The 24,686-nt window shown below is 42.7% G+C and overlaps 1 protein-coding gene across 1 annotated transcript; it reads left to right on the top strand.

The window, feature by feature from the left end:
• The first annotated feature begins 6,146 nt into the window (after positions 1-6,146).
• LOC110978949 (putative polyketide synthase 1) lies at positions 6,147-22,099 on the top strand. Its single transcript, XM_022234311.2, has 4 exons — positions 6,147-6,290; positions 11,556-11,767; positions 13,371-20,242; positions 20,761-22,099. The coding sequence occupies exons 2-4, from the start codon at positions 11,689-11,691 to the stop codon at positions 21,094-21,096; spliced, it is 7,287 nt and encodes a 2,428-aa protein (XP_022090003.2). The 5' UTR covers positions 6,147-6,290; positions 11,556-11,688; the 3' UTR covers positions 21,097-22,099.
• Positions 22,100-24,686: the final 2,587 nt, after the last annotated feature.

Raw genomic sequence — 24,686 nt, forward strand, 5'->3', positions numbered from 1 at the left:
GCCACGCCCACGATGATGTCACAATCTTTAAGTGGGGGAACTTCATAAAGACTTCGGAAAACCTAGGGAAAATCCCATCCGCGTCTGTGGTGGAGGTTCCCGAGCGATTCTGGGAATGAGCTACTACATCCGCATTCCGTAGGTCGACAAGACCGGAACAATAGTACAATAGACCATCGAGAATGATATCAGAGCTTATTTCTTGTCAATAGTCAATATTGACGCGTGTTTTGAATAATCTATCAAAGATTGCCTCCCGTATCGCCTAGTGAAGTTCCGTGATTTAATGCGTACGTACATGTACTATACATGTACATGTACATGTACATGTACTGTACGTGCTCCGCCGCACGTACGTAGCTTCGAGCCGTGATCTGCTATGTCCTACGCATGCGCAAAAAAGGCGAAATCCTACTCAGTAAAAATACACGTAGTGCACTTGTGACTTCCAAGCCCCCTTCGCTGTTTCAACCCTTTCAGAAATGTGTGGCGCTACCAACAGTTTTGCCAAACGTATATTATGCCACCTTCGGGTATTTCTTGTCGTACGGGCGCAGTTGGAAGATCAAGGTCTTAGCTCCAATTGTTAACTGTATGCAGCTCGCATCTACGGAGGCCTATAGCAGGGCCGCGAGAAATTTCGTCTTTTTCGTTCTGGCAGCGACCAAGCATTAGAGGAGACGGACAAAGGTTTACCAGCCTTTACCGGGGTGAAACTTGAAATTAAGACTGACTTGTGTGCAGTTGGGGTGTAACACACCTATGAAACTGACTTGTAAAATCGGAGAGTGAAAAGTACTTTAAATTAAAGGGGAAATGGGCATACAGGCAGACTCGTTGTGGGTACACAATAACATGATTACCCTCTACCATGAGTATATGGACAAGAACCGCGGACTTGTAGTAGTGTCGCGTCCGACGATAGCCGACAGTTAATGCAAGTTCGTGCACTGGGCACAGTGACCTCAGTGTCTCGTTTTGTGTCGGTCGAGAATACTGCTGCGACAGTTGTAGCGAATGGTAAAAACAAGCCAATGGATTCGCATGCTAAATACAGAATACAGAGGGCGAATAACGTAAGAGCACGATATGGTCGGGAAGTGGACCATGTAAACGCGAAATCGGGATGATGAAAATATGTCAAAGAAGGGAATACTGTTCGAAAAATATATTAACATGTTGTGTGCTATCTTCAAAGGATCTTCATGGCTCGAGTCCGTCACTTATTTTACACGGGCAGAAAATAACGTTTTGCAACAAGAAAACTTACCTCCTATTTAATCTATAGAGAAGCTATCGAAAATCTGTATAAGTCGCGATTTTTGTTTATGAAAACATAACAGTAAAGAATATTTATTGATTCAACCACCACTGTCAATGCACTTGCAGTACAATAAGCAGAGATCATAAAAACTACCCAAAAGAATACTTTAATGGGTGGAGTATTGTGAAGGAATCTGTGCTGTTAGCACTCATAAATACCAACGGTTAATGCCTTGAGCTCCGTTTTTCCTTGTAAATAGGCCAGCGCCATGGAATTTAGAGCAACAACCCTGGTGTTTATATTGGGGATAAAAGTGGGAATGGTACGGGACTCTCCCAGACACCAAATACCCGAGAAGTCTCCCACGACCTGAGTGGGCGGGGGGGGGGGGTTCAGTGAGCGACGTGGACGGTGTGAAAACCTCTTCCGTGCATGGGGGTTAAATCCTTCAGCTGGAAGGAGTCACTTGACCTTTTTATTTTCAACAGTATAAACAGGTCATTCTAGGGAAGAACTGTAGTTACATCTGTTTATCTTTTCTTTGGAAAAAGCCACCGTGTTTCAAAGAAAACAAAGATAGGAACAATAGGAGACACGACAGCGTCATATTTTACCAACAGGTGAGCGGCAGTCTCATGCCCCTGGAGAGAGTGTTCCATGATTGTAGGTAAAAAAGAAAAGAAAAGAAAGAAAGAATGGGTCAACGTAAAACTTTAAAAAATCGGCACAATAAAACAAGAATATAAACACCCATTCAGGAACTTCAGTTTTATTTATGGACCCTAGAGCCTTCCAAGAAACTTTCTATCGTAACCGAAACCTTAAGTTCATAAAACTTCAAACAAGAATTACAAAAATCTGGCAAAAACTGCTATTTGCCAGCTGGTAGAGACTCTGGCGGGCATGGATGGTTCAGATTTTGAAAGTTTTGTAAAACTTGAGATTATTTGCATTAGCTTCAAGCACAGTAAAAGGTCCAGAGTGCAAGCTTTTCGCATAAGCATTCATCATTCAATTCGTAGGGATTTTGCAAATTGCTTTGACCTTGTATCAGTAACGGAAACAATAAAAAACTTCCGAATTTATGAGCATAACACGTTATGTAACAATGCTCTTATCGATTTGACTATATTTCGGCCAAACCCCCAGCGGGGCGTATGTTCCTCCATTATTTACAAAAACCAATTAACTTCCGGGATGGATAAAAGCCTGAAATCTGAATGCCCTTGGCCAAGCTTTCATACCACCCTTTTCCACAGGCTTAACCCATCCACTCCGAATTCCTCCATGCGCACCAGAATGCAATAGGCCCTACCATTAATATTAAAGAAGCGAAAGGGTAGAGATGGACAATCGAGACTGTTTATGGCAAATTTTCATTAACTTCCTGTTCCAAATTATCGCCAATTTCGCACCAGATGCCATGACATCAGCTTTAAGATTATACACGAAATTGACCTGTGTGAGAGTACGTGAATCACTGGGCCACGATGGGACAACCGAAGTTCTATTCATTCCCTGCGGTGTTTCCGTCTCAGCACACGGATGAGAGACATCGTCAGCTAGCGGCGACTATCAACTTCACCACCGTGAGGTGCGATACATGCAGCGCGGAAGGTGCACGGGGAGCATTATTATTTTGAATAGTCATGCAGTTGGTGCTGTGATTATACGATGAGGGGGGGGAATATCAGTATGTAAGGCGTTTCTTTTGTTCTCCAACCACTGGGGTACGAGTAGGCAGTGGCGTAGCCGGGGGGGGCACGTGCCCCCCACAAATTCTTGGTTCCCCCTGCCAATAAATAAACAAATGAATGGATATTGAACAAGGATAGCAAAAGCTACCCCCCCCCCAAAAAAACCCACACCACTGAAAGCTGGTGCCCTCCCATAAGATGCTGGTGTCCCCTCCCCCCCACTAGTGAAATTCTAGCTATGCCACTGCAGGTGGGAAATCGGCATGATTCCAGGGCTGAATCGTGGCAAGAACTAGAAAAATACGATCAAAGGAAAGATGATTCTACAATTCTGAGCTACAGTTTGCTTAATAAAAGAAAAGGTCGCGCGCATCGCTTCCGAAAGTGTCCTGGGTACAATATTCCCAAAATCACACGTTTCAGGGGATATTACCGTAGGATATTTTCGTATCTCCAGCATTTTGGACACCAAATGTCTACTGAAGACCTATTAATTCAATGATTATTTCCAATGTATTTAACATTCACATTGGAGGATAATGAACTTCAAGTTCATGACTGGTAAGCTAAAAGTGTACAACTGGCACTCCGCTGGTTCCCTTCACGATGAACCTCTTTTTCACGAGAGAGATTTACTAATGGGTGTAGATAGAACGGGCTTGGGATGGGAGGGGGCACTTGAGTTCGAATCCCACCCAGGCCAGAGTGGATGGGATTTTCAGTCCCTTTCAACGCTCCTCTGCCGATTTATCGTGGAGTCTCCTACGGCGGCAATTAGGCCTACATTAATTGCAATTAATTTCGTGTTTTCGACACAAATTAAAATGTATAAATGTGAGATAAGAGTCTTTAATTTCGCGAATGTTCCAAAGTCAAACTTCATAAATACGCCCACTTGACCTTCGATCTTAAAAGAAGAAGCCTTCGAACGCTACCAGTACCATTTCACGTCTAACCTTAAATAAACCTTAAATACAAAGTAAACAAGGACTCTGTGTACACGGATGTCTAAGGTCATTGATTTCTCGGGCCACGCTATAAACCCTGTGTTCCAATCCGATGTTATCTTCACAGCTTGTCAATTAGCTGGCATTAACACTATGGACAGCGGTCAGCCTCGTCCTGGTTTTGTGTGAAGACGGATACGACCTAACAGAGAAATCAAAACCGCAGGTTTCCCTTTACATGCATAGTATAGCTGTGTGACGCACATAAGTTGTTTCTTCAACAAGTCTGCTGTGCTGTTTACGAAAAAAATCACACTTTGACAAACGCCACGGTGATGATTACGACAGTTCCATTTCCGAAGTAAAAACTTTAAAGATAATTACCTAAACATCTTTCGGTAATTCTAGCACTATATGGAACTTTTAGCTAAACCCTAACAGCCTCTATGGAAACTCCTGCTCAGACACGATGAACAAGCTTAGGAATAATCATGGAGAACTTCCTTTCCGTTTCACTTCATTTCGGAAGTTAAATAATAAAATGAACAAAACAAAATACAAATAATATTTTTCAGAACAAAACAAAAACTACAAAACAAAATTTAATGCCTGTGTATGATTTGAAAAACTGATTTGCAAGAGTAAACAGCTTTAGCATCTCAATTTCCCAACTAAAAATTCTCTTTTAATACGGTTCTGTAAAAGAAATAAACAAACACCTGCTGGGCCTGTCTTGTTGTCTCTAAATTTCCGGCATCCAGTTTTCTGGATGACGGATATAACCGGTTATTTGCTTGACTGTTTTTTTTAATTCGTTGATGAAAACATAATGGTTGTGACATTTCATATTTCTAACATCCCAACATTCCCTGTTTGATCTTCAAAGGGCTACATTCAAAGGGAAACCGTAAACAGAAATGACATTTTACGATGGAGACAGGTTGCATTAATTACCACGAGCCGATGAAGTCTCCCTCTCCAAACCGTGGCAGTCAGGACGACGGAATTGGGGGCTGTCCTTGTCACTACTGTACCTGGAAAACAGGAACAAACCCCTAAGACACTGTACATATCCTTTTTCTGGGTACATATTGGGCTGTGGCCAAATTTGTTTAGTTGTCATAGCACTGATGGCGACTTTTGGGGTAGGCTGCCTTGACTGAGTGAGCGAGCGAGCGAGAACACAACACACGAATACCTCCAGTGTTAAGGCATACACGTGCAAGCGCCACATCAGGGCGTGGATCCCCGGGGAGCTGAGATGGTATATGGAATGTTTAATTGGCCCAGTGAGCAGGGGTAATAATGGAAAAGCGCTTAGGAACTTGATTTTATCAGACGCTTCAGAAATAAAGTTTATATTATTACTCAGCGAATTGGCACTCCGCTTTTCCTTTTGGTGCATACACCCACCATTCCTGGAGACTGTGAAAGCATCGTCTTTATTCCTACGAAAGATTTAAGAGTCTATACAATCCAGGAACTCTATGACCTGTTTATTTAAAATGAAAGACAACCACAATAGATGCTTCTCTTAGTCGATGTAAGAAAGAAATAAAACTTTTTAACTCGGGAGGAGTGTTGGAGGGGAACTCTCGACGAAGTAAGAAGATCCGTATATTGCGAAAAACAATTATGCAAGTTTAATGCACGTGTCTTTTCGACAAGCAAAGCATTCTGATGAGTAAATTGAAATCACTTCAGCTCACGGGTTTCTCAAAATGAAACATAAATGATCAAGGACAGATCCAGAACCAAAAGGTTTAGGGCTAACCTTTTCAGGGGCAAAAGATATGGGAGGTTTGGGGCTTTTTACACACTTTGGGGAGGTAGAGAAATTCAAATATTCTTTCTCTCGTGATATTTGAAATTGTTTTTTCGTGGGGAACTTATACCCCAATTACTGCATTTGCAAAACTAGAGAAGTGGATTAGGCAAGCCCTGTTTGCCTCACGTCCATTTTATCAGGATATGTAGACGCGTCCTGAGTGGACCAGACCCCCCCCAACAGAGACGTAGCCTGATAAGGGTTTAATAATGTTCAGAGTGCTAGAAATCCGGATCAATGCTAGTAACTACTGGTGCCAATATGTTGTGGCTTGCTCTGACTAGCAGTCCTTATTGGTTCAGTATGACATCAACTCTGGCCAATCAAAACATTTTTCTAGTCTTTTAGCTGCTGACTCCGATTGGCCAATAATGTCATTAGCAATTTTTTTGGCAGCTCGCGGGGCTATTTAAAGGTGGCAAAATACTTCTTACAAGCATCATTTCGCTGAAGACAATCGAGTATAGAGATTAGAGAGGAGTGAAGTCTGTGCGACATTATTACAGAAGCAAAGTAATCTACTGCCAGCTGGATTTGGACCATTGCAAGTCCAGGTAAAAAAAATTTATACATTGACCTATGGAGTGCTTGCACGGCACGCCATAGAGGAGGGCAGGCCACTGTTCACGTGTGGCAGGCATGAGTAGGCACTGTGTACTTTAATTGTTGCTGAATTTATGTGACAAAAACTGCCCTCTGTGATGGCGCACTGTGCAAGCCGTCTGTACAATGTTTGTTATGATGTAAAGCACTGCTTACTTCAATCCAGGTTTGCCAAAGAAAAATCTGCCGAACCATCGGCAAAGAATTTTTCTCGTGACTCTTAATGACTACAACTTTCATCCACTGTGCAAACGCGAATACCAAGACGGTCTTTTCAAAGCAAAATTCCCTCCACTCGCAATCAACTGGTAACAGAAGCGAAAAGAAACACCACCACCATAATTTTAATTCTCACGATTTGATAGCAACTGTTTCTATTGCGTTATAATTATTGCACTGTGCAGAGTTTATTCCAAAGAACGCACTGACACTATTTGCGCCATGGAGAAATCGATGGGAAGGCCTCGACACAGAACGTGCTAATCCACTACCTATAATGGATACGAAGCTCACAATTTTCCCAAATTCTTTGGCATGTTGTTATTACTTCTCTCGACTGAGATAATGCTAATTTTCATGGCAAAAACAAAGCCATGTATACTTCTCTTGAGTATAAACTTAGTTTTAATGTTTGAAATGAGTCGCTGCAGGATGGATCTGAATTTCGTTTCCCGAATGACACACTGTACATTATTTTTGGTACCGTATGATGAATGCGTGTCTGCATTGTACTTTGACTGACCAACTTATTTCGACTTTCAATGTTTTAAAAGATTTGAGTTCTTTGTAAAGTTTTCTGTGTTTTAATAAGCTGTCTCTAAAACTTGGTTCAAGGCATGTTCCAGTACATAACACCCTACATCGCGTAGCTTGAATTCTCCAAATAGGTTCATGTTTTGCTTAAACTGGTTCCGCCTGAGGGTTGCATTTTGACAATCAGCTTTATTGAACAGACAATCAGCCGACAACGTGAATTTGACAAACTCTTTAGAAAAACGTGTGGCCAGAAGCTTTTCTTCCCAATTTAGTTCAGTTTGGTCAGAAAACCACGCTTGTTAGCTAATCTGCGATTTTAATATGACTTCATTTGGCCACAAATATCTGGCTGAATTTAGCTATGCTTTAATTCATGAGTTTTTCACGAGCAGTTTTAGGCCATCGTATTATGTGTTCACGATTATGAAGATTTCCAATAATTATCTTCTTCCAGTAATAATTTATTTGACGTTGATACGCTTATTCACATTCTTTCTGATTTTCAGGAATTTGAACTCCAATTGTTGAATGTAGTTCACATTCTTTTAACAAAATTATTTTTCGTGATCTTGTTTAGAGTGATCAGATTTTTTGGCAAGTCTCTCGCATTTTTAATCGATTAAAAACTTCTGGTACATGTTTTCTGTCTACCTAAATCTGCGTTTTTGAAATGGTAGATTCATGTCACGTTAAAACATGGTTAAACGTAGTGAGATTTTCGCAACGATTTTTGAAGAAGATTCGGCTGCATATTTTGTGGACTGTCGCAGCCTTCATCTGACAATTTAATCAAGCTAGTTTGAATTCTATTTATAAACTTTCTGCTACGCTTGATAATTGATCGTCTTATGTCTGATGATGGTAGTGGAGAATTATCTGTAGATTGCCTTTGAGCATATCAGTCAGTTAAACAAGAAGTCGAAACGCATCGTTGATTTCAATAAATGGCTGAATGGACTGGCGCCTAATGCACACATGAACTTTGTAATGGATTCTCTTCAGGACCAGGAAAACATTCTTCGATCCAGATCTCGACCCTTTTATATTTTTCTAAATCTGGATTTTAAAAATGATGATGTTTAATTAATTAGATAATTGTAATCACCTAATTTGAAATGAATTCTCATTTGTCCATTTAAATATCAGGAGTGTCGTCTATATACTTGAAACATGTTGTTTGGCCCCCAAAATGGTGAGATTGTGTAAATCGTTGCCAGGATCAACTCCCTGGGTCTTTGAGCTTTCATATGAGGGCAGAAGGGCTAAAAACTACGGTTGAAAAATGGTCCTAAGTGCCCGAAAAATTGAAAAATGGCTGCAATCAGACTTCGGAAAAATCACTTTTTGGGGGGTGATTTTGTTTTGTGGGAATAATTAAAAATGTAATTGGTTAACCCACAAAAAAATTGAAAAGAAATTGAAAGATGAGTGACCAGACAAGAATTTCATTTGTGTTTCAGAAATCTCAGGGATGTTGGCGTGCATGCTATTGGGCCCTGAACGGTGCTGATTTGACACTGTTTTCAATGGGGCTTGAATTAGTGGACTGGACCCTGAACACACGTGTAAACCCGACACCAGTACAAAACCGTACATATCTGATGACCAGTCTTCCGTGCCAATTACCGGGTGGAATTGGCTCCTTTTGGGCAATTCATTTATATTAAATCATGAAGATGAAATTGCATGTTTCCCACCTTCGTGTAAACTAAAATCGGATAGGCTACCTTGCTTTACCGCGCCACCGTATTTAGATCTAAAAGTTATTCGACACTTTGACCTTTAATTTTCACCAAGTTTATGCACTGTGATTGTTGAAAGGCTTAACTTAGCCTTCTCTCTGTTTCATACTGATGTGGTCTCGTGTTCAAATGATTACTTTTCTCGTGAAATTCCTTGCTACAAAAGCCTTTTAGAAATTGTTCAAACCAACGTAAAATTCGGTTAGATATTGCCTCTGTCAAGTCAGAGACCGCATCCGAATCACTTGGCTGAGGCTTGAAATTACGCACGACTCTCTGGGAACCGGATGCAGCCACTACCATAAACTCGTGCGTAATTTCCAGCCTTGGCCATACAGACAGAAGCTCCTCATGTCTCGCACTTCTTGTGGACGTGCAAACAGTAAATCACACACAAAAAAAGAAAAGTAGGTCGAATCACGTGGTGAGGGTCACGGCAGTTTTTTCCATGAAAACATCTTTAGTTTTATTTCCTTTACTCCACTGCTGACCAAATTGAAACATAAAATCCGGAATGAACCTATGTGGTGAAATCTTTCACCGGACAGTGACCTGGATTCGAAAAGTCTGCTTGGGGTGTCACATTCCACACCCGGATGTGCTTGCACGAATTAGAGATGCACGTATCCCGTTTAATTACACGTATGAGGAGATTGTCACCAGTATGTATCACCACCCAGCCTCATTAATCACTTCCTTCAAAGAAACTTGAGGAATTACAACTATCCTCCCTAGTTTGTTGGTTGGACTGTTGGTTTGTTTTGATTAGCTGGTATCGTGCGCAATATAGAGACAGTTGAGGTTAACATTTTTATTTTAGAGAGCATATCGTTCTTTGACACACAGTTGGCTCCACTCATTTTGTGAATTTGTAATGCGTTTGTGTTAGTGCCCTTAAACAGCAAGTTCAATCTGAAATAAACTTAGGCTATGTCCGTATTATCGGACACCTGTTAAAGTTAACACCCCCGGTGTTAGAGGACTACACTTTTCACTGGTGTTAAAAATTTGGGTGTTATTTGGTGTTACTTTCAATACCCTCCAGTGCACTATAACACTTACAGGTGTTCAAAGTAACACCAGAGGTGTTAAAGTAACACCCTATATGGTGTAGTCATCTAATAACACTAAAAAGGTTAATTTTAGCACCACAGTTTTTACAGTGTTGACTGTGGCTTAAACCCGAAATTGATTCAGCCCCTACCACAGAATCGTGTGTATACTTCTAGCCACAGCCAAGTAATTCGGACACAGTCTTAGTCTTGATCAGTTAACATTCTCTTATGACCTGACACCAGAGAAACATATTACATTATATCACGCAGTTAATGAATTCAGACAAATTTTACGGCAGTAACAATAGGGTTATAGAGGACATGACGGGCAAAGGCATTTCGGGAAGCGTACCATATCCGTGGAGGCGCGAGCATTTTCGAATCCAGGTATTTCTATTGGCAATTTCATGCACGCAAGAACGGTGAGAGACTTCGAAGGAGCGCGCGTTTCCCGGCGCTTGCATCACTGTAAATTGAAAGCTGACAGTCAAAAATCACATGACTGAAAATCTTCTAAATGGAATTTATTCCTGGTATATTATATTCTCAATAAAACTGACATAACTGCGTTGTTTGAGTAAACAAACAAACACAATCTGACACTTCATCTAATTTGAGTAAAAAGCATGGAAATTCTTATGTTCTCAACTCGTCAAACTTTGGGATTACAAGTACGTCACTGGGATTTCGGATTGATGTATTCCTTGCCAATTACAACAAATTCTTATTTGCTGAAAATCTGTCTTTTACCATGATCCTTTGGAAGTGAGTATTTATTTTCATTTGCTGTATATTCTAACATCGCAAAATATACGTTCAATTTGATTAGAATATACAAGGTTACACAAATCAGGACACCACAAAAATATCATGTTACTCATTTATAGTGTGTTTGTTATCAAACTAAAAATGGAATTCAGGTTTCTATGATTGAAACGCAGCACTGGAAGGAAGGTTCCCTCAGCACCGGTATTTATAGGTTTCCCACAGTCGGTAGTTTCCGATGACAACATGAGTGGTTTATTTTAATCATGAATATTCAGACATTTAACCAATCAACTAAACACTTCTAACAATGTGACTTCTGTTAACACACAAATGAGTTCTAATTCTTGACCAGGCGCACCTTAAATAACACACAGGCGAAGTCGCCTGCACATTTTACAAAATAGATGGAGTTCAAATTAAGATGAATGCAGGATTGCAGAGGTGCATTCGATTTCGCGTATACATGAATGTCAATATACTAAACCAGTGCAAACACAGGAAAACTGAACGCTGACTTTATATTACTGAAGGCACTCTCCTTGAAATAGAATTTTTTATTTGTTAAATTGAAACAGGGATTTGAATGTTCGTTCTATTTTGCTCGAGAACGAATGCTGCTCTTACTAATTCATTTACACATTTCCCGAAATTGGCCGGGAAAACCTATATTTAGTTTGCATGATTATTCTTCTAGATCCTCGTAGTTCACCTGAAATGCCACGTTGTCAAGATTTGCAGAATTCAAGTCTCATAAAAACCATCCATTATGTTTCGGACCCTATTAATTTTGCTTGATCCTATTAATTTTGCTTGATTCAATTTTGCAATTTGATAAGTAAAATGACGATGCATGCATTAACACGAGGTACCCGTATCCATTCTCCCCTCTGTACAGGAACATTCATCCTATTTATTTCAACCTGCCTTATTTATTGAGCAACAATCCAACGTTTGGGAGAGTAGTCCCACATAGGAAGGCTCCTCATCTGCGAGACATCTGATAAAAACTCCATAGCAAGCCGTCGGAGATGGAACAGTCACCGGGTTCTGCAAAGATGGAACAGCCGTTGGTTTCAGCAAAGACTCCCATAGCAGTTGTTGGCATTGGTGAGTGTAGTTAATAAAATTCAACGTCGTTTCAAAAACTAGCAGTGAAAACCTTATAGACTGCAAAATTCGTCTCATTAATCAGAGTAGTTTAAGAGACAACTGATTTCACAAATTTCTGTTAAGCTTGTGGAAACGACTATCTAAAAAAATCTTGACTTGAAACGTTTTCTCTTTGTTGTAGTTTCCCCAGCCAAATTGGCAAACATAAAATCTTCCTGACTTTCCTGTTGCAATGTTTCTTCAATATGCAATCTTCTGCCTTTTTGAGAGCTGATATCTTCAGGAGGCATTGTGTAACTTCCAATATCCAATAATAATTGAATTCCCGGGTCAACACGTCCTTGTGCACTTGACACGTCCGCGCTAACCTTGACCAACGCGTTGGGCGAATCTGGCCTACTTCGTGGCTGCACTCTATTCACGATTGTATAGACCGTGCGCTATAATGTTAAGCCTTATGCATGTGTTGCGCAGTAATATTCACTACGCGTACGTACTCACCCATACGTGAATGCACTGCGCTACCTACATACACATGTACACGTACGTGACGTGTACATGTACCGTACGGGGTTGGCGGCACTAGGATAGCACACGGTGGCTCTTTTGCCGTGGGCTGCGCCCGTGCTTCCGGCCCGATAATCTCCCGTCGAAACAAGGCTACGTGCGCGCTGAACGTACACACACTGGATATTGTGATTTCCCACAAAATTTTGCCATCTCTGTGCTTCCTTCTACAAATTGTGTGAAAGGCATTAGCCCAACTCCCTGTAAGGGCAGCGGGGATGAGTGGCATCTCAAAGGAGACCTCAACAGGGTTCCTGTAGAAATCTGTCAGCCAAATTCCATAACTTCAACAGGACTTTCCGAGTCCAAAATAAGAATATTTCCATGACATTAAACATCATTTCGGAGAGAAATTGTTTGGTATTACCAAACTGTCGTAGCCATTACTGTATAGACTACCGAGGATAGCTTGCGAATTTATTATTTATAAAGGAGGCCTATCAAAAATAACCCTTGCGTGATTTTGATTTCCGTAACTTTTTAATTACTGTTTTCCTCTGCCAAATTTTCCATGTCTTTTCTATGACTTTCCAGGACAACCTTTTGCCAGTTTTTCAGTGACCGTGAAAACTCTGGTGGTTCATTGGGTCATATTGTTAGTTTTTATACTTCCGTGTTTTATTAAAAATTTAGATCAGATGAATAAAATCTGTTTTTTCTTTAAAACATACTGAAAGCTTGACGCTCAAGAAAAACAGTGCAAAAGGAAAACACGAATTCCATCAAAAACCTCGGTCTGTGTTATGTCCAAAAACATTCCTGCCACGAATTTTTCTATATAAAATGTACATCAGTTGCAATATTGATTCAACTTAATTACCACGTGTCCGTCTCAGAAAACACACAAAATAATAAAAAGGCAAGGACAGGTCATTCGATAAAACATTAAAGAGAAGAGTTTCAAGTATGTTTTCAATGTTCTTCTATTAATTTTTAGCAATTTAAGCCCGACTGATTTGTTGAAATTGCTGAAAGAAAAAATTCAAACTCTTAATATGATTTTTAAATTATGATTTTCTGCCTTTAATTGCAGGATGCCGAATGCCTGGAGGTGTCAACTCCCCTAAAGAATTCTGGGATGCCTTGGTTCGGGGTGACGACATGATCAGCGAGGTTCCTCCGGACAGATGGTCTTTAGAATCATTCCATGATCCTGATCAATCCAACCATAGTAAGATGGTGACAAGACGATGTGGCTTCATCCATGACATCGACAAGTTTGACAACACTTTTTTCAAGATTTCACCTCGAGAGGCAAGCTCCATGGACCCCCAGCAGCGCCACATCCTCGAGGTCACCTACGAAGCATTTGAAGACGCGGGAATCATCCCAAACACTCTCCAAGAATCCTGTGGTGTGTACATCGGTGTTGGCATGATGGATTATCCCATTATGCTAATGGATACCTCACTCACAAACCCCTACACTCACACTGGTGTGGCTCACTCTGCGGTCGCAAACCGCATCTCTTACGCCTTCGACCTCCGAGGCCCCTCTTACGTCATAGACACTGCCTGCGCGTCATCTATGACTGCCATGCACAGTGCCTGTAATGCAATCTGGGATGGCGAGTGCACCATTGCTGTTGCAGGAGGCTGCAACAGTCTAATCATCCCTGAGGTTACTGTTGGTTTCAGCGCTTTGGGCGTCTTATCACCTGAGGGAAAGTGCTGTCCATTTTCTGATACCGCCAAGGGCTACGTAAGAAGTGAAGGATGGGGTGTCTTCATCCTTAAGCCACTTGACTTGGCACAAGCCGACCATGACCACATCTACTCTATCATCCGTGGTAGTGCCATTGCTGCAAATGGTTTCAGCAAGAGTCTTACTATGCCATCAGCACCAGCCCAAGAGATGGTGATGAAGAATGCCTATGAACGCTCAGGAGTGCCGCTGTCTTTTGTGAGGTACGTTGAGGCACATGGGACGGGCACACCTGTGGGCGATCCCATCGAAGCTGGTGCTATTGGACGAACCTTTGGCCACCAAAAAGACACTCCAATCAAAATAGGATCCGTGAAGAGCAACTTTGGCCACAATGAGTGCGCTGCTGGGATCACGGCTGCCATCAAAGTGGCTCTCATGTTAGAGAAGAATATGCTGGTGCCCACCATAAACTTTTCGAACGCCAACCCCAACATTGACCTACAACAACTCAACCTTCAAGTCCAGACAAAACTGGAGCCGCTGGACACAAAGCCAGATGACGACTACACTGTGGGCCTCAACAGCTTCGGCTTCGCCGGAGCAGTTGCTCACATGATCTTCCAGAAGAGACCAAAAGCAAGACAGGTAACACTGAGAGAATCAGTGGGCTGGAAGTTTGGTGATGACAAAGTTGGTAGGCCAATTATCCTGCCACTTTCTGCAAAATCAGGAGAAGCTCTGAAGGATCTTGCAAAGAAGTGGCTGGAATTTGAATCTGACAACGATGCCCTCAGCGTGACATCATGGCAGGCAACACGCAGAGAACATCATTCTTACCGGATGGCTGTCATCGCTGACTCTGCTACATCTTGCAGACAGAGCCTAGAGGGGTTTCTTGAAGGTGCTGGATCTGAATCTGTAGTTACTGGCACAGCTTCTCAAGAAAAACCAAAGGTCTGTTTCGTTTTCCCTGGCCAAGGTCAGCAGTGGGAGGATATGGGCCGGAAACTATACATAGCTGAGAGCGTGTTCCGGGACACTGTTAACACCTGTGACAAAATCTTCAAGAAGATGTCTGGGTGGTCTCTACTGGAATGTTGTGGATTGTTCAACAGCCATTCTATTAATCTCGACGATTCACCGTACACGTCGGTAGAAAATGCCCTCAATCAAGTCGAAGTCATCCAACCTGCCATCATGTTCATTCAGGTGGCACTCTTCCATCTCTGGCGACATTGGGGAGTGCGACCTGATGTTGTGGTAGGACACAGCCTCGGCGAGATCTCTGCAGCTTACGCCAGTGGTGGACTGACCCTAGAGGAAGCTGTAGCCGTCATTTATCACAGAAGCCACGAGCAAGCCAAGCAAGAGGGCACTGGTAGAATGGCTGCCCTACGAGCCACAAGGGAACAAGCAGAGAAGATCTGTCAAGAACACCAGAATCTCTACATAGCAGCAGTCAATGCACCTGGCGCAATTACTCTCGCTGGCAACCGAGATGTCATTGCCAGTGTAGTTGAACAAAATCCTGGAAAGGCTAAGCAACTCCGAGTAACTTGTGCCTTTCATACTCCAGAGATGGATCCAATCAAGGAGCCATTCACTAAGGCCATGGAAGGTGTTGTCAAGAGTGAACCCGGCCATAGAGATGTTCCTTACTACTCCACTGTGACAGGTGAATACTATGATGGAAGTTTTGGCACTGATTACTGGTGGAAAAACATCCGAGGTGCTGTACTCTTCCAGCCTGCCATAGAAGCTGTTCTGCAGGAGACAAGGGCCAATGTCTTCCTTGAAATTGCTGCCTCAAATACACTGCTGTCTTCTGTGAAACAGATCGCACGTGGTTTGGATCCCAAGCACCCTCCTGTTACTATCAACTCCAGCCTGCGGAGCAAAGACGATCTGAAAAGTATCCAGAGAGCAGTGGGAACCCTGTATGCAAATGGGACTGAATTAGACTGGGCCGCAGTAACTCATGAATCGGCTGAGTGGACGCCGGTACCTACATATCCATGGCAACACCAGTCTTTTTGGTTGGAGACAGAGGAGAGACAGAAGCGTCGCCTTGGTTTGGATGACCGCACATTCAAAGGGCAAAATGGCAACCTCACATTGGAGATGTTCCCCTTCTTTGCTGATCACGTGATAGGCAACCGCATTGTCTTCCCTGGTGCTGGCTACATGGAGTACATGGCACAGATGGCTTTCGAGGAGACTGAAAAACCAGCTCTCAAAAACATCAATTTCACCCGTGTCCTGCCTTGGCCTGAAGACACAGACTCCAAGAAATGCACCGTGAAGCTTGGGCTGGTGAAAGATGGAGCAGGGCTGCAAGTCACCTGTGAAGGCAACCCGCACAGCAATGCTAAGATAGATGTCTCCAGGAAAACGGATGTGGAAGAAAGTCTTCCTCTTGAGAAGATAACAGAACGGTGCTCAACTGAGGTAACAAGTGAGGACTTTTACGCCAGGCTCCAAGACGTGGGTCTTTCCTATGGGCCTGCCTTCCAGATGGTGAATAAGATGTTTCTTGGTGATGGCGAGGCACTTGCCGTACTGCATGCTGCTCCTGACAACAAACAGAGAATCCAAGTGGCTCATCTGGACGCAACTTTCCAACTCGCTTTGTCTGCCATGGGCTCAAACAGCGGCATGTACCTTCCTGTACACATCGACTCCCTTGAGATGTCCAGAGAGGCCATTCCATCTGGAGAACCCATTCTTGCCTACACCAGAATCATCGACTGCGACAGTATGATCCTCACAGCAGATATCACCATGGCTACTGAACAAGGTAAACTCTTAGCAACATTGAAGGGGTTCCAGGCACAGAACTTCAATGGAAATCACTCAGATGTTCCAATTGAATCTTGCATCTACACTACCCAGTGGCAACCAGCCTCAGCAAAGACTCTGCCAACGTCAATCGTCAAAGACGTTTTTGAAGAGAGCAATCTTCGTCAGACATATGGGGATGAGATGGATGCCATTGATCGAGCAGAAGATGTTCTTGATGATGTTGAGGGCGTCTGCGTCTCTTACATCCGACACGCCCTTGATACAGTGCCACCTAAGGAAAGGGCACAGGGTAAGAGCTACACTAAGTACATCAATCGGTTTAAAACCATTGCCAAGAATGCAAGCAGCAAAGTCGTTGGGTATCAAGAAATTCCTGCAGTCTTGGAGAAGATCATCCAGCACGTTCCTGAGCTGGACTCAGAGGTGAACTTGATCAAGAGTCTCGGTGAAGCCTTGCCTGACACTCTTCGTGACCCGCAGGTTGCCGTTCCCCTCATGTTTTGTCCTGAGGGGCTGGACCGTTACTTCTATGACTCACTCAGCACAAGAATCTACTACAAAGCTGGAGCTGAAGCAGTAGTCAGGGCTGTTCGAGAAGCTGCCAAGCACAAAAAGGTAGTCCGTGTCCTGGAGCTTGGGGCTCGGATTGGAGGTTTGACTCGCTTCATTGTTGATCCACTGAAGGATTTGGGAACTGAAAAGAAAATGGAGTATGTCTTCACTGATGTGAGTGCCACCTTCTTCCAGCAAGCCCAGGGGAACCTCCAGGAGTTTCCCTTCATCCAGTACAAACAGCTAGACATTGAAAAAGACATCAGAGACCAAGCGTTTGTTCCTGGCAGCTTCGATGTTGTAATATGTCTCGATACCCTGCACGCAGCTGTTGATGTTCAAAGAAGTACAGCCTTCATGACAAACCTACTCAGTACAGATGGGTTGATGTTTATTATAGAGGGAACCAACACACACTACCTGACTGAACTGTGGTTTGGGGCTCTTGATGTATGTTGGGTCTTTGATGATTTTCGTAAGGAGCGATGCTGGCTGAATCACCAAGGCTGGTTGGTAACCATGGAGAAAGTTGGTCTCAGAGAAATCTCATCAGCATCCTCGCCAAACGAATTCTTCCACTCTGTGTTTGTGGGAAGAAAGCCTTCCGTGACTGAAGAAAATCACCGAAGATACATCCATCAAGAGGGGCTACTCATAATTCGCGATGGCAACAACAGATTCTCATCAGAATTTCTTCCTCACTTTCATGGCGAGGTCCAGATCATCAACTTCTCTGAGGCAAAATCTCTGGATCGTACATTCAGCGAGCACGAAGACAGCCCAATGGAGGTGATGTACATCTACAGCGAAGAAGACGCCGAGCTCCATGCTCTCTTGAAACTTTTCCAGGCAGTGGAGTCGTACCCCGACGCTGTGAAGAAAATTTGGGTGGTGACCAAGGGAGGTAATATGGACTCCTCTCGTGTAAATGGATCTCTGGCTGTTGGCCTAACCAGGGCTGTCAGCAATCAGATTCCAGGTGTGTCAATTTTCTCAGTGGATTTTGACCCACAAAGTTCTCTTCCAGAAAATGTCCAAGAGATGCTGAAGCTGATGAATGATCCTAATCTCGGGGAAAGAGAGCTTGTGATCCGTAAGAAGGAACGGCTTGTTCCACGAGTAATGCATCAAGATCTGAACACAAGCAACAAGATCCAGTCCACGAGATGGCGTGTGGAGCAGGATTTACGAGGTCAAGTAGGTAAAGGTGCTTCCATCGATGATCTTAATTTTCACAATGTCTGTGATTTTGAAGTCCCACCAGGCCACATGAAAATTAGAGTCAAGGCAGCTCCTCTCAACTTCAAAGATGTCATGATGGCACTTGGTCTTCTTGAAGGATTAGAAAGTGAGGCACACCCATCCTTTGGTCTGGAGTGTGCTGGAGTTGTAGAAGAAGTTGCACCTGGGGCACAGGGTTTGAAAGTTGGTGATGAAGTCATAGCATTTGGGAAAAGCTGTTTTGGTTCTCATGCCATCTGTGATGCCAGACTGACTGTCTTGAAACCGGAAAATCTCAGCTTCGTAGACAGTTCCAGTATGGGTGTGGTGTTTGTGACTGCCTATCTTTGCCTCGTCGAGCGAGCCAATCTGCAGAGGGATGAGACCGTCTTGATTCATTCAGCCTGTGGTGGAGTTGGTCTAGCAGCTATCCAGATTGCTAAAATGATAGGTGCCCGGATTATCTGCACAGCTGGTACAGAGGAGAAGAGGGCCTACCTACAGAAGGAGCTTGGTGTCGACATGGTTAGTGACTCAAGGTCATCTCAATTTTATGATGACGTCATGAAATGGACCAATGATGAGGGAGTGGACGTGGTCTTAAACTCTCTGTCTGGCAAGCTGCTTCAAACAGGTATATCCCTGCTTGGTCCAGGTGGAAGGTTCTGTGAGATCGGTAAGAGGGACATTCTGCAGAGTTCCAACCTCCCCATGGGATTCTTCCTGGAGAACAAGGTCTTTCATTCCTGCCAAGTAGATGTCTTAATGAAGCAGCGTCCAGCAACAGTTCAGAAAATCATGCGGAAGGTTGTCTGCCTGTTTGAGAACGAGAAGCTGAAGCCCATTCCAGTCACAGTCCATCCCATCAAGGAACTTAAGGAAACATTCCGGATGATGTCTAAGGGCTCTCACATTGGCAAGATCGCCTTTGAAGTACCTGAAGATTTCCAGCCACCAGAATTACAGCCCTCACTGCACCTGTTCAGGTCCAGTGCCACCTACATTATCACTGGTGGGTTTGGTGGCATTGGGCAAGCTCTCTCCAGATGGCTTTGTCAGAATGGTGCCAAGAGCATTGTTCTTGTCTCGCGAAGGGGGGCTCAGACAGCAGCTGCGAGGAGGACAGTGAACTACCTGAAGCGCAACAAAGTTAACCTTTACGAGTTCTCTCTTGATATTTCAAGCAAAAAGAGCGTTGCGTCAATGTTGGAGAAGCTGCGAGATAACAAGAGAGTCCCTAAAGTCAGAGGTATCTTCCACCTGGCAGGTGTCATTGAAGAGGAAAATTTGTCAGAGATAACATTTGACCAGTTGTCCCGCATTCTGGGTGCCAAGGCAAAGGGAGCCAGAATCCTCCATGAGCTGACTCAAGAGGACCAACTTGACATCTTCTTCATGCTGTCTTCGATTTCCACTACCTGGGGACATCAAGCACAGCCCGTCTATTGCGCCGCTAACGCCTACCTTGACGCCTTGGCTGAGAAGCGACACAGCAACGGCTTACCTGCACTCTCAGTGCAGCTGGCACCCGTCAGAGGAGCTGGGTACCTGGAGGACAAGGGACAGACAGTTAAGGTGCTAGCCATGAAGGGAAACCACCAGCTCTATGTTGATGAGTTCCTTGCAGTGCTGAGTCATCTTCTGCCACACAGGGATCTGCCGTGTGTCTGCCTTGCAAACCAGGTGAGTCCTTCATAACATAAGCTTTTCATTTTTTTACAGCTATTTGGGTTCAGCGACAATATGAGACAAAAAAAAATAAACCATGTGTGATAAAAAAACAAAAATGCTCAATTTCAATCGATGAAAATTAAGTTTCATTAAAACCTTAAACGAATATTTCAAGAAATAAAAAGGATTTTACATCCTTGAACTCTTCAGCTTAATTATCTTGCCTTTCTGCAAAGAACTTGCAAAAATTTAGAACTCCTCTTAATTTCTCAGAAAAGCAGCAGAAATAAAAAAAAACCTTCCTATAGGAAGCATCTGACATTATGCGATTGTTCCTTTTAGATATTGTGCATGTTATGCATTATTTGCGATTTTGCATCACAAAATACACCTGAACACACTGCCTGAATATGCATTAAACCCGTTGCTTCTTTATCAGGCAAATATTTGAACACACTATACAAAGTTCCCCATGACGCACGTATTAAATTTACTTAATGTTATCTTCAACTTCATTTATCCGCCTTCAGGACTGGGGAGCAACACAGCAATTCTGCCACAAGAACATGCTGAAATTCCACCACTTGGCAGCACACAATTCCAAATCATCCGGTGGGGAGGCTCGTTGCCTTGACGCCGCAGACCTGGAAGCCAGTGTAAAATCCAAGATGGCAGAACTTCTCTGCATGCCTGAAGAATCCATTGACGTCACTCAGCCCATGGTGAACTATGGCGTGGACTCTCTGGTTGCTTTGGAAATGGTAAACTGGGCGACCAATCAGCTGGGAGTTACCATTTCCCAATTGGACATCTTGGGTGGTATAACTACAGCCGCTCTATTGGAGAAGGCTGTGGAGGCAAACTAAATCCGCAAAAGACAAAAACAAAGGCTTAACGCAGGAAATGGATCAAGAAACTGCCGATTGCATATTCTTTCGCGTCGTGTCTTTTGTGACGTATTTTATTATTTATAGAACGTGTAATATAAATCACAAATTTATTGGAAACGATTTTTAGAATTTATCTTCTGAAATTTAACTTGTTTAGAAGCAAACACTTTGTTTTCAAAAGAGGAGTTTTCACAAGAATTGAATATTTTCACAAACTCGACTCACTTTTTGACAGCATAACTTGTAAGAAGTGGTTGAAAACTGATGTTTGAGTTGAAATTCTGCGATATTTATACACCGTGTTGAAACACAAATTGAACTGTGTGGTTGTTTTAATGTTTTTGTTGTGTTGTGCCAAACTGAGACCAGTTACTCGTGTGAAAAGATGTGTTTTTTAAACTATGCTTAAACTAATAACTATTTGTTTATACAGGAGTATTTAAATGATGTTTTTATGTACTGCAAGAGAGAAAGGTTAAATGCAAAGAGCTTACAGTAAACATGTACATGATTGACAGCAGATAAAAACTGCATTATAGAAGATGCACAAATATGACAAAAGAAGCCAACTCAAATAAAATCTGTCATTTTCATCCTTTAAAGCTCTATGTAACTGTATGGGACGCGGTCTTTCATAGGGAGCCCTACCAAAAATTGAATTTGCTAACGACTAGAACAGGTTTCAGCGTTACTGTTTAAAAAAGGACACCTAACAAATCTTGGCAACAATAGGGAATCTGCCTTGAAATATTTCTCAAACCGTTTTACACAATATGACATTTCTCTTGGTATTTTATACTAACACTGTACTGAGTAACAACCAAAGTAACAACACTTCCTTTCATGAGAAGATAGAGGAGATTGAAAGTTAGAAATATGTTTGAAATTTTAAAACTACTCTGTTATTTCTTAAATTGTATTTATATTTACAGCATTTTGGATAGCGCATTAAAAAAGGGTTTGCTGTGTAGTGTAGAAATCTAAACTAATGGTGCGCTTTATTCACAAAATGAATATTGACCTCGGAGGGCTAAGAGGCTCTCCTAAGGCTGAATATGGAGAATCCCGCTTGTGATTAAGGCCGAGTGGCCACTTGCGCGTTACGTGTTAAACATGAGCTTGTTGGGTACTTCATCAAGGCAAGGTCTTTCGGGAACAAAGCACCTGCGTACAAGTGCTCATCGGATCGGCACACTGCTGATACAACAGTGTGCAAAACAGTCTCGCACGGGCTTCAGTTTGGGCAAGCGCTGGTTGGAATGCCAAGCTTATAATTACAGTGGCCTATTGTGAATGCTACGCCATTTGAACGAATGGAAACACACACAGCGATCACAGGGTTATTATAGGCGGTGAGAGAAATGCATGTTGGGCAGGTTTTCCAATGGGAAATGGTGCGAGGACCACTTTCTTGCTCTTTACGCACACAGTTCAGAGAGCGGGCATGTAGACGTCTATACTGCAGTGTAGACTCATTTTTATGAATTCAAATGTCAGGAAACTTAATATTCATGAACAAAACTTGCAGTGGCTACACTTGTGATTTTAATAACTATCCATATGATTTCAAGTCGGGGTTGTTGGTTTTCAGTTTCGATTAGCCGAGAACACTCACTCAAGCTTCTTGACAGTTCGTGTGGTGTGGCGCATTGGTGCTTGTAATAAAGCTGATGCGGCTTTGTAAATTTCTGACTGAAATATTTTACTGTATTTTGTCAAAAGCCTGGCCCCATGCTCTAAGCGAGAATAATGCAAAATCACTTCTATGAAAATGTAAGGTACAATACACGAAACGTTTGCACACCTGTATCAAATATGATAATGTATATAAAATTTTCCAGAAGCCTGACATCGTAGAGAACTTTTTTCCTGAATATATTAAGTGACTTTGATACATTTTGCAGGATTCTTAACTTCGTGCTGAACGTCCAGTTTTTTCACAATAAACGTTTTTGGACTCGCCGGACTGCTGTTTCTAACAATCAGGCGTAAAGTAGTTCACAAATAGAAAAGATACAAAGTTGAAGAGCACGTGATTTGTAGATCGGTCATGAGACATTCCTACTGACCTGGCACGTACACGTACCCGTGTCCTCTTGGAAAGGACCCGTGACACCCAAATTACGGAACGCAGTAACGAATGCGGCTGTAGTGTGCGTGCAGCAAAGCAAAATTCCGTCGCGAGTGTGCTTGCTTCGGCAGACAAAACTCTGTGCTCGTGTGAGTTAAAAATATGAAAGTGAATATAAAGAACGAACATTATAGGAATCAAAATCCCCTGTAATGGCACCAGTTTTTTTATAGTTTCTGCCTGCCAATTTTGGAAAATGTGCTATTTAATTAGTCAAATAAAAATTCGATTCAGGGTTGATTTTGAAAACGACTTAACACTTGGTTTCATTTTCGCAATGACAAGCATTCGACTTCGTATCGTGGTTATCGATAACCGATTCACAGGTTAAATATTTGTCTCTATCCAGTGCCAGGAGTCGACCACAGCCCCTGTGCGGTTCGATATCCGGGGACCAATAATTCCAATTTTGGTCCATAAAGAAGGACTCTACAAAAAAACAACGTACAGTCGCGAAACCTTTATAACAAGGTCATTGTTTGAGAATAAAATTCTGTGGAAGAAATAGAAAATACAAGGACTTCGGGACCCAAAGTTTCTCAATTCAAAACCAGGATGTTGCATTTATAATACTCTTATTATTGGCGTTCGACTGTAGGTGTAGGTCGACTTCATTTCAACGGGCAAACCCTGACCCGGCGTGCGGTTCTCGGGACGGACGCAACTTGATGGGCAAACAATTCACTTCACAAACAGTGCAGTGAATGCCGGGGGCTGTTTTTGATTCTGGGGAACGCGGACTTTAACTTTCGTAAGGGCAATATTTCTCCACAAGTATGACGTCAACACTAACGCCATTCGGTGGGACGAGTTAAATACGCAGTACATTTCTTTTCATGGGCTCGCTTTTATTAAAAAAAAAACAAACAAAGAACACAAAAAAGGTGGGACGTTGGTTTGAGATCCTGGTCTATTGTCCGTGCCCTCTTGTCCATTAGTTCAGGGCTAGAGCCGGATAGGGTGTGACCTGGCTCACTTTTCGAATCACAGAAGTTCACATCGTCCCACTGTTGTTATCGCTGAGCCATGCAGAGTTTGGTTAAGGGACTACTTTTATACGAATTTCAGGAATAACATTATTGTAACAAAATCCACTCAAAGGAAACTCCACATTTCGGCGAATTCGCACTGAGTTTAGATAGGACCATCCTTTGTTTTGTGCTTCGGAAGTTCGTTAAGCAATGCAGGTTTCTAATTAATGAGCATAATATAGTCAGTGTGGTTTTGGTAATTTTAGGAGTGTGGTCCCTACATCCGGCTGGGAGCCGACGGACAGGGTCACCAGTGTAGTAAGTTTGACCACCACCATGATGAGATTGTAACATCATCGTCAACCAATCACAGCGAATATGATCACGTGTTCTCGGTAAATTGCCCGTTCTAATTGGTTACGTCGCGTTGTGTTAGGGCCTCTGGCATTCGTGAGACTTTATAA

The sequence above is a fragment of the Acanthaster planci genome, linkage group LG16 (assembly GCF_054643075.1).
Source record: "Acanthaster planci isolate LZ-2023a linkage group LG16, COTS_SCS, whole genome shotgun sequence".
Taxonomy (NCBI): Eukaryota; Metazoa; Echinodermata; class Asteroidea; order Valvatida; family Acanthasteridae; genus Acanthaster; species Acanthaster planci.

Bases quoted from the DNA above. Each gene is read 5' to 3' on its own strand.
- LOC110978949 (XM_022234311.2), top strand. From the start codon at position 11,689: ATGGAACAGTCACCGGGTTCTGCAAAGATGGAACAGCCGTTGGTTTCA. The intron at 11,768-13,370 runs GTGAGTGTAGTT...CTTTAATTGCAG, and splicing joins CATAGCAGTTGTTGGCATTG to GATGCCGAATGCCTGGAGGT. The intron at 20,243-20,760 runs GTGAGTCCTTCA...ATCCGCCTTCAG, and splicing joins GTGTCTGCCTTGCAAACCAG to GACTGGGGAGCAACACAGCA.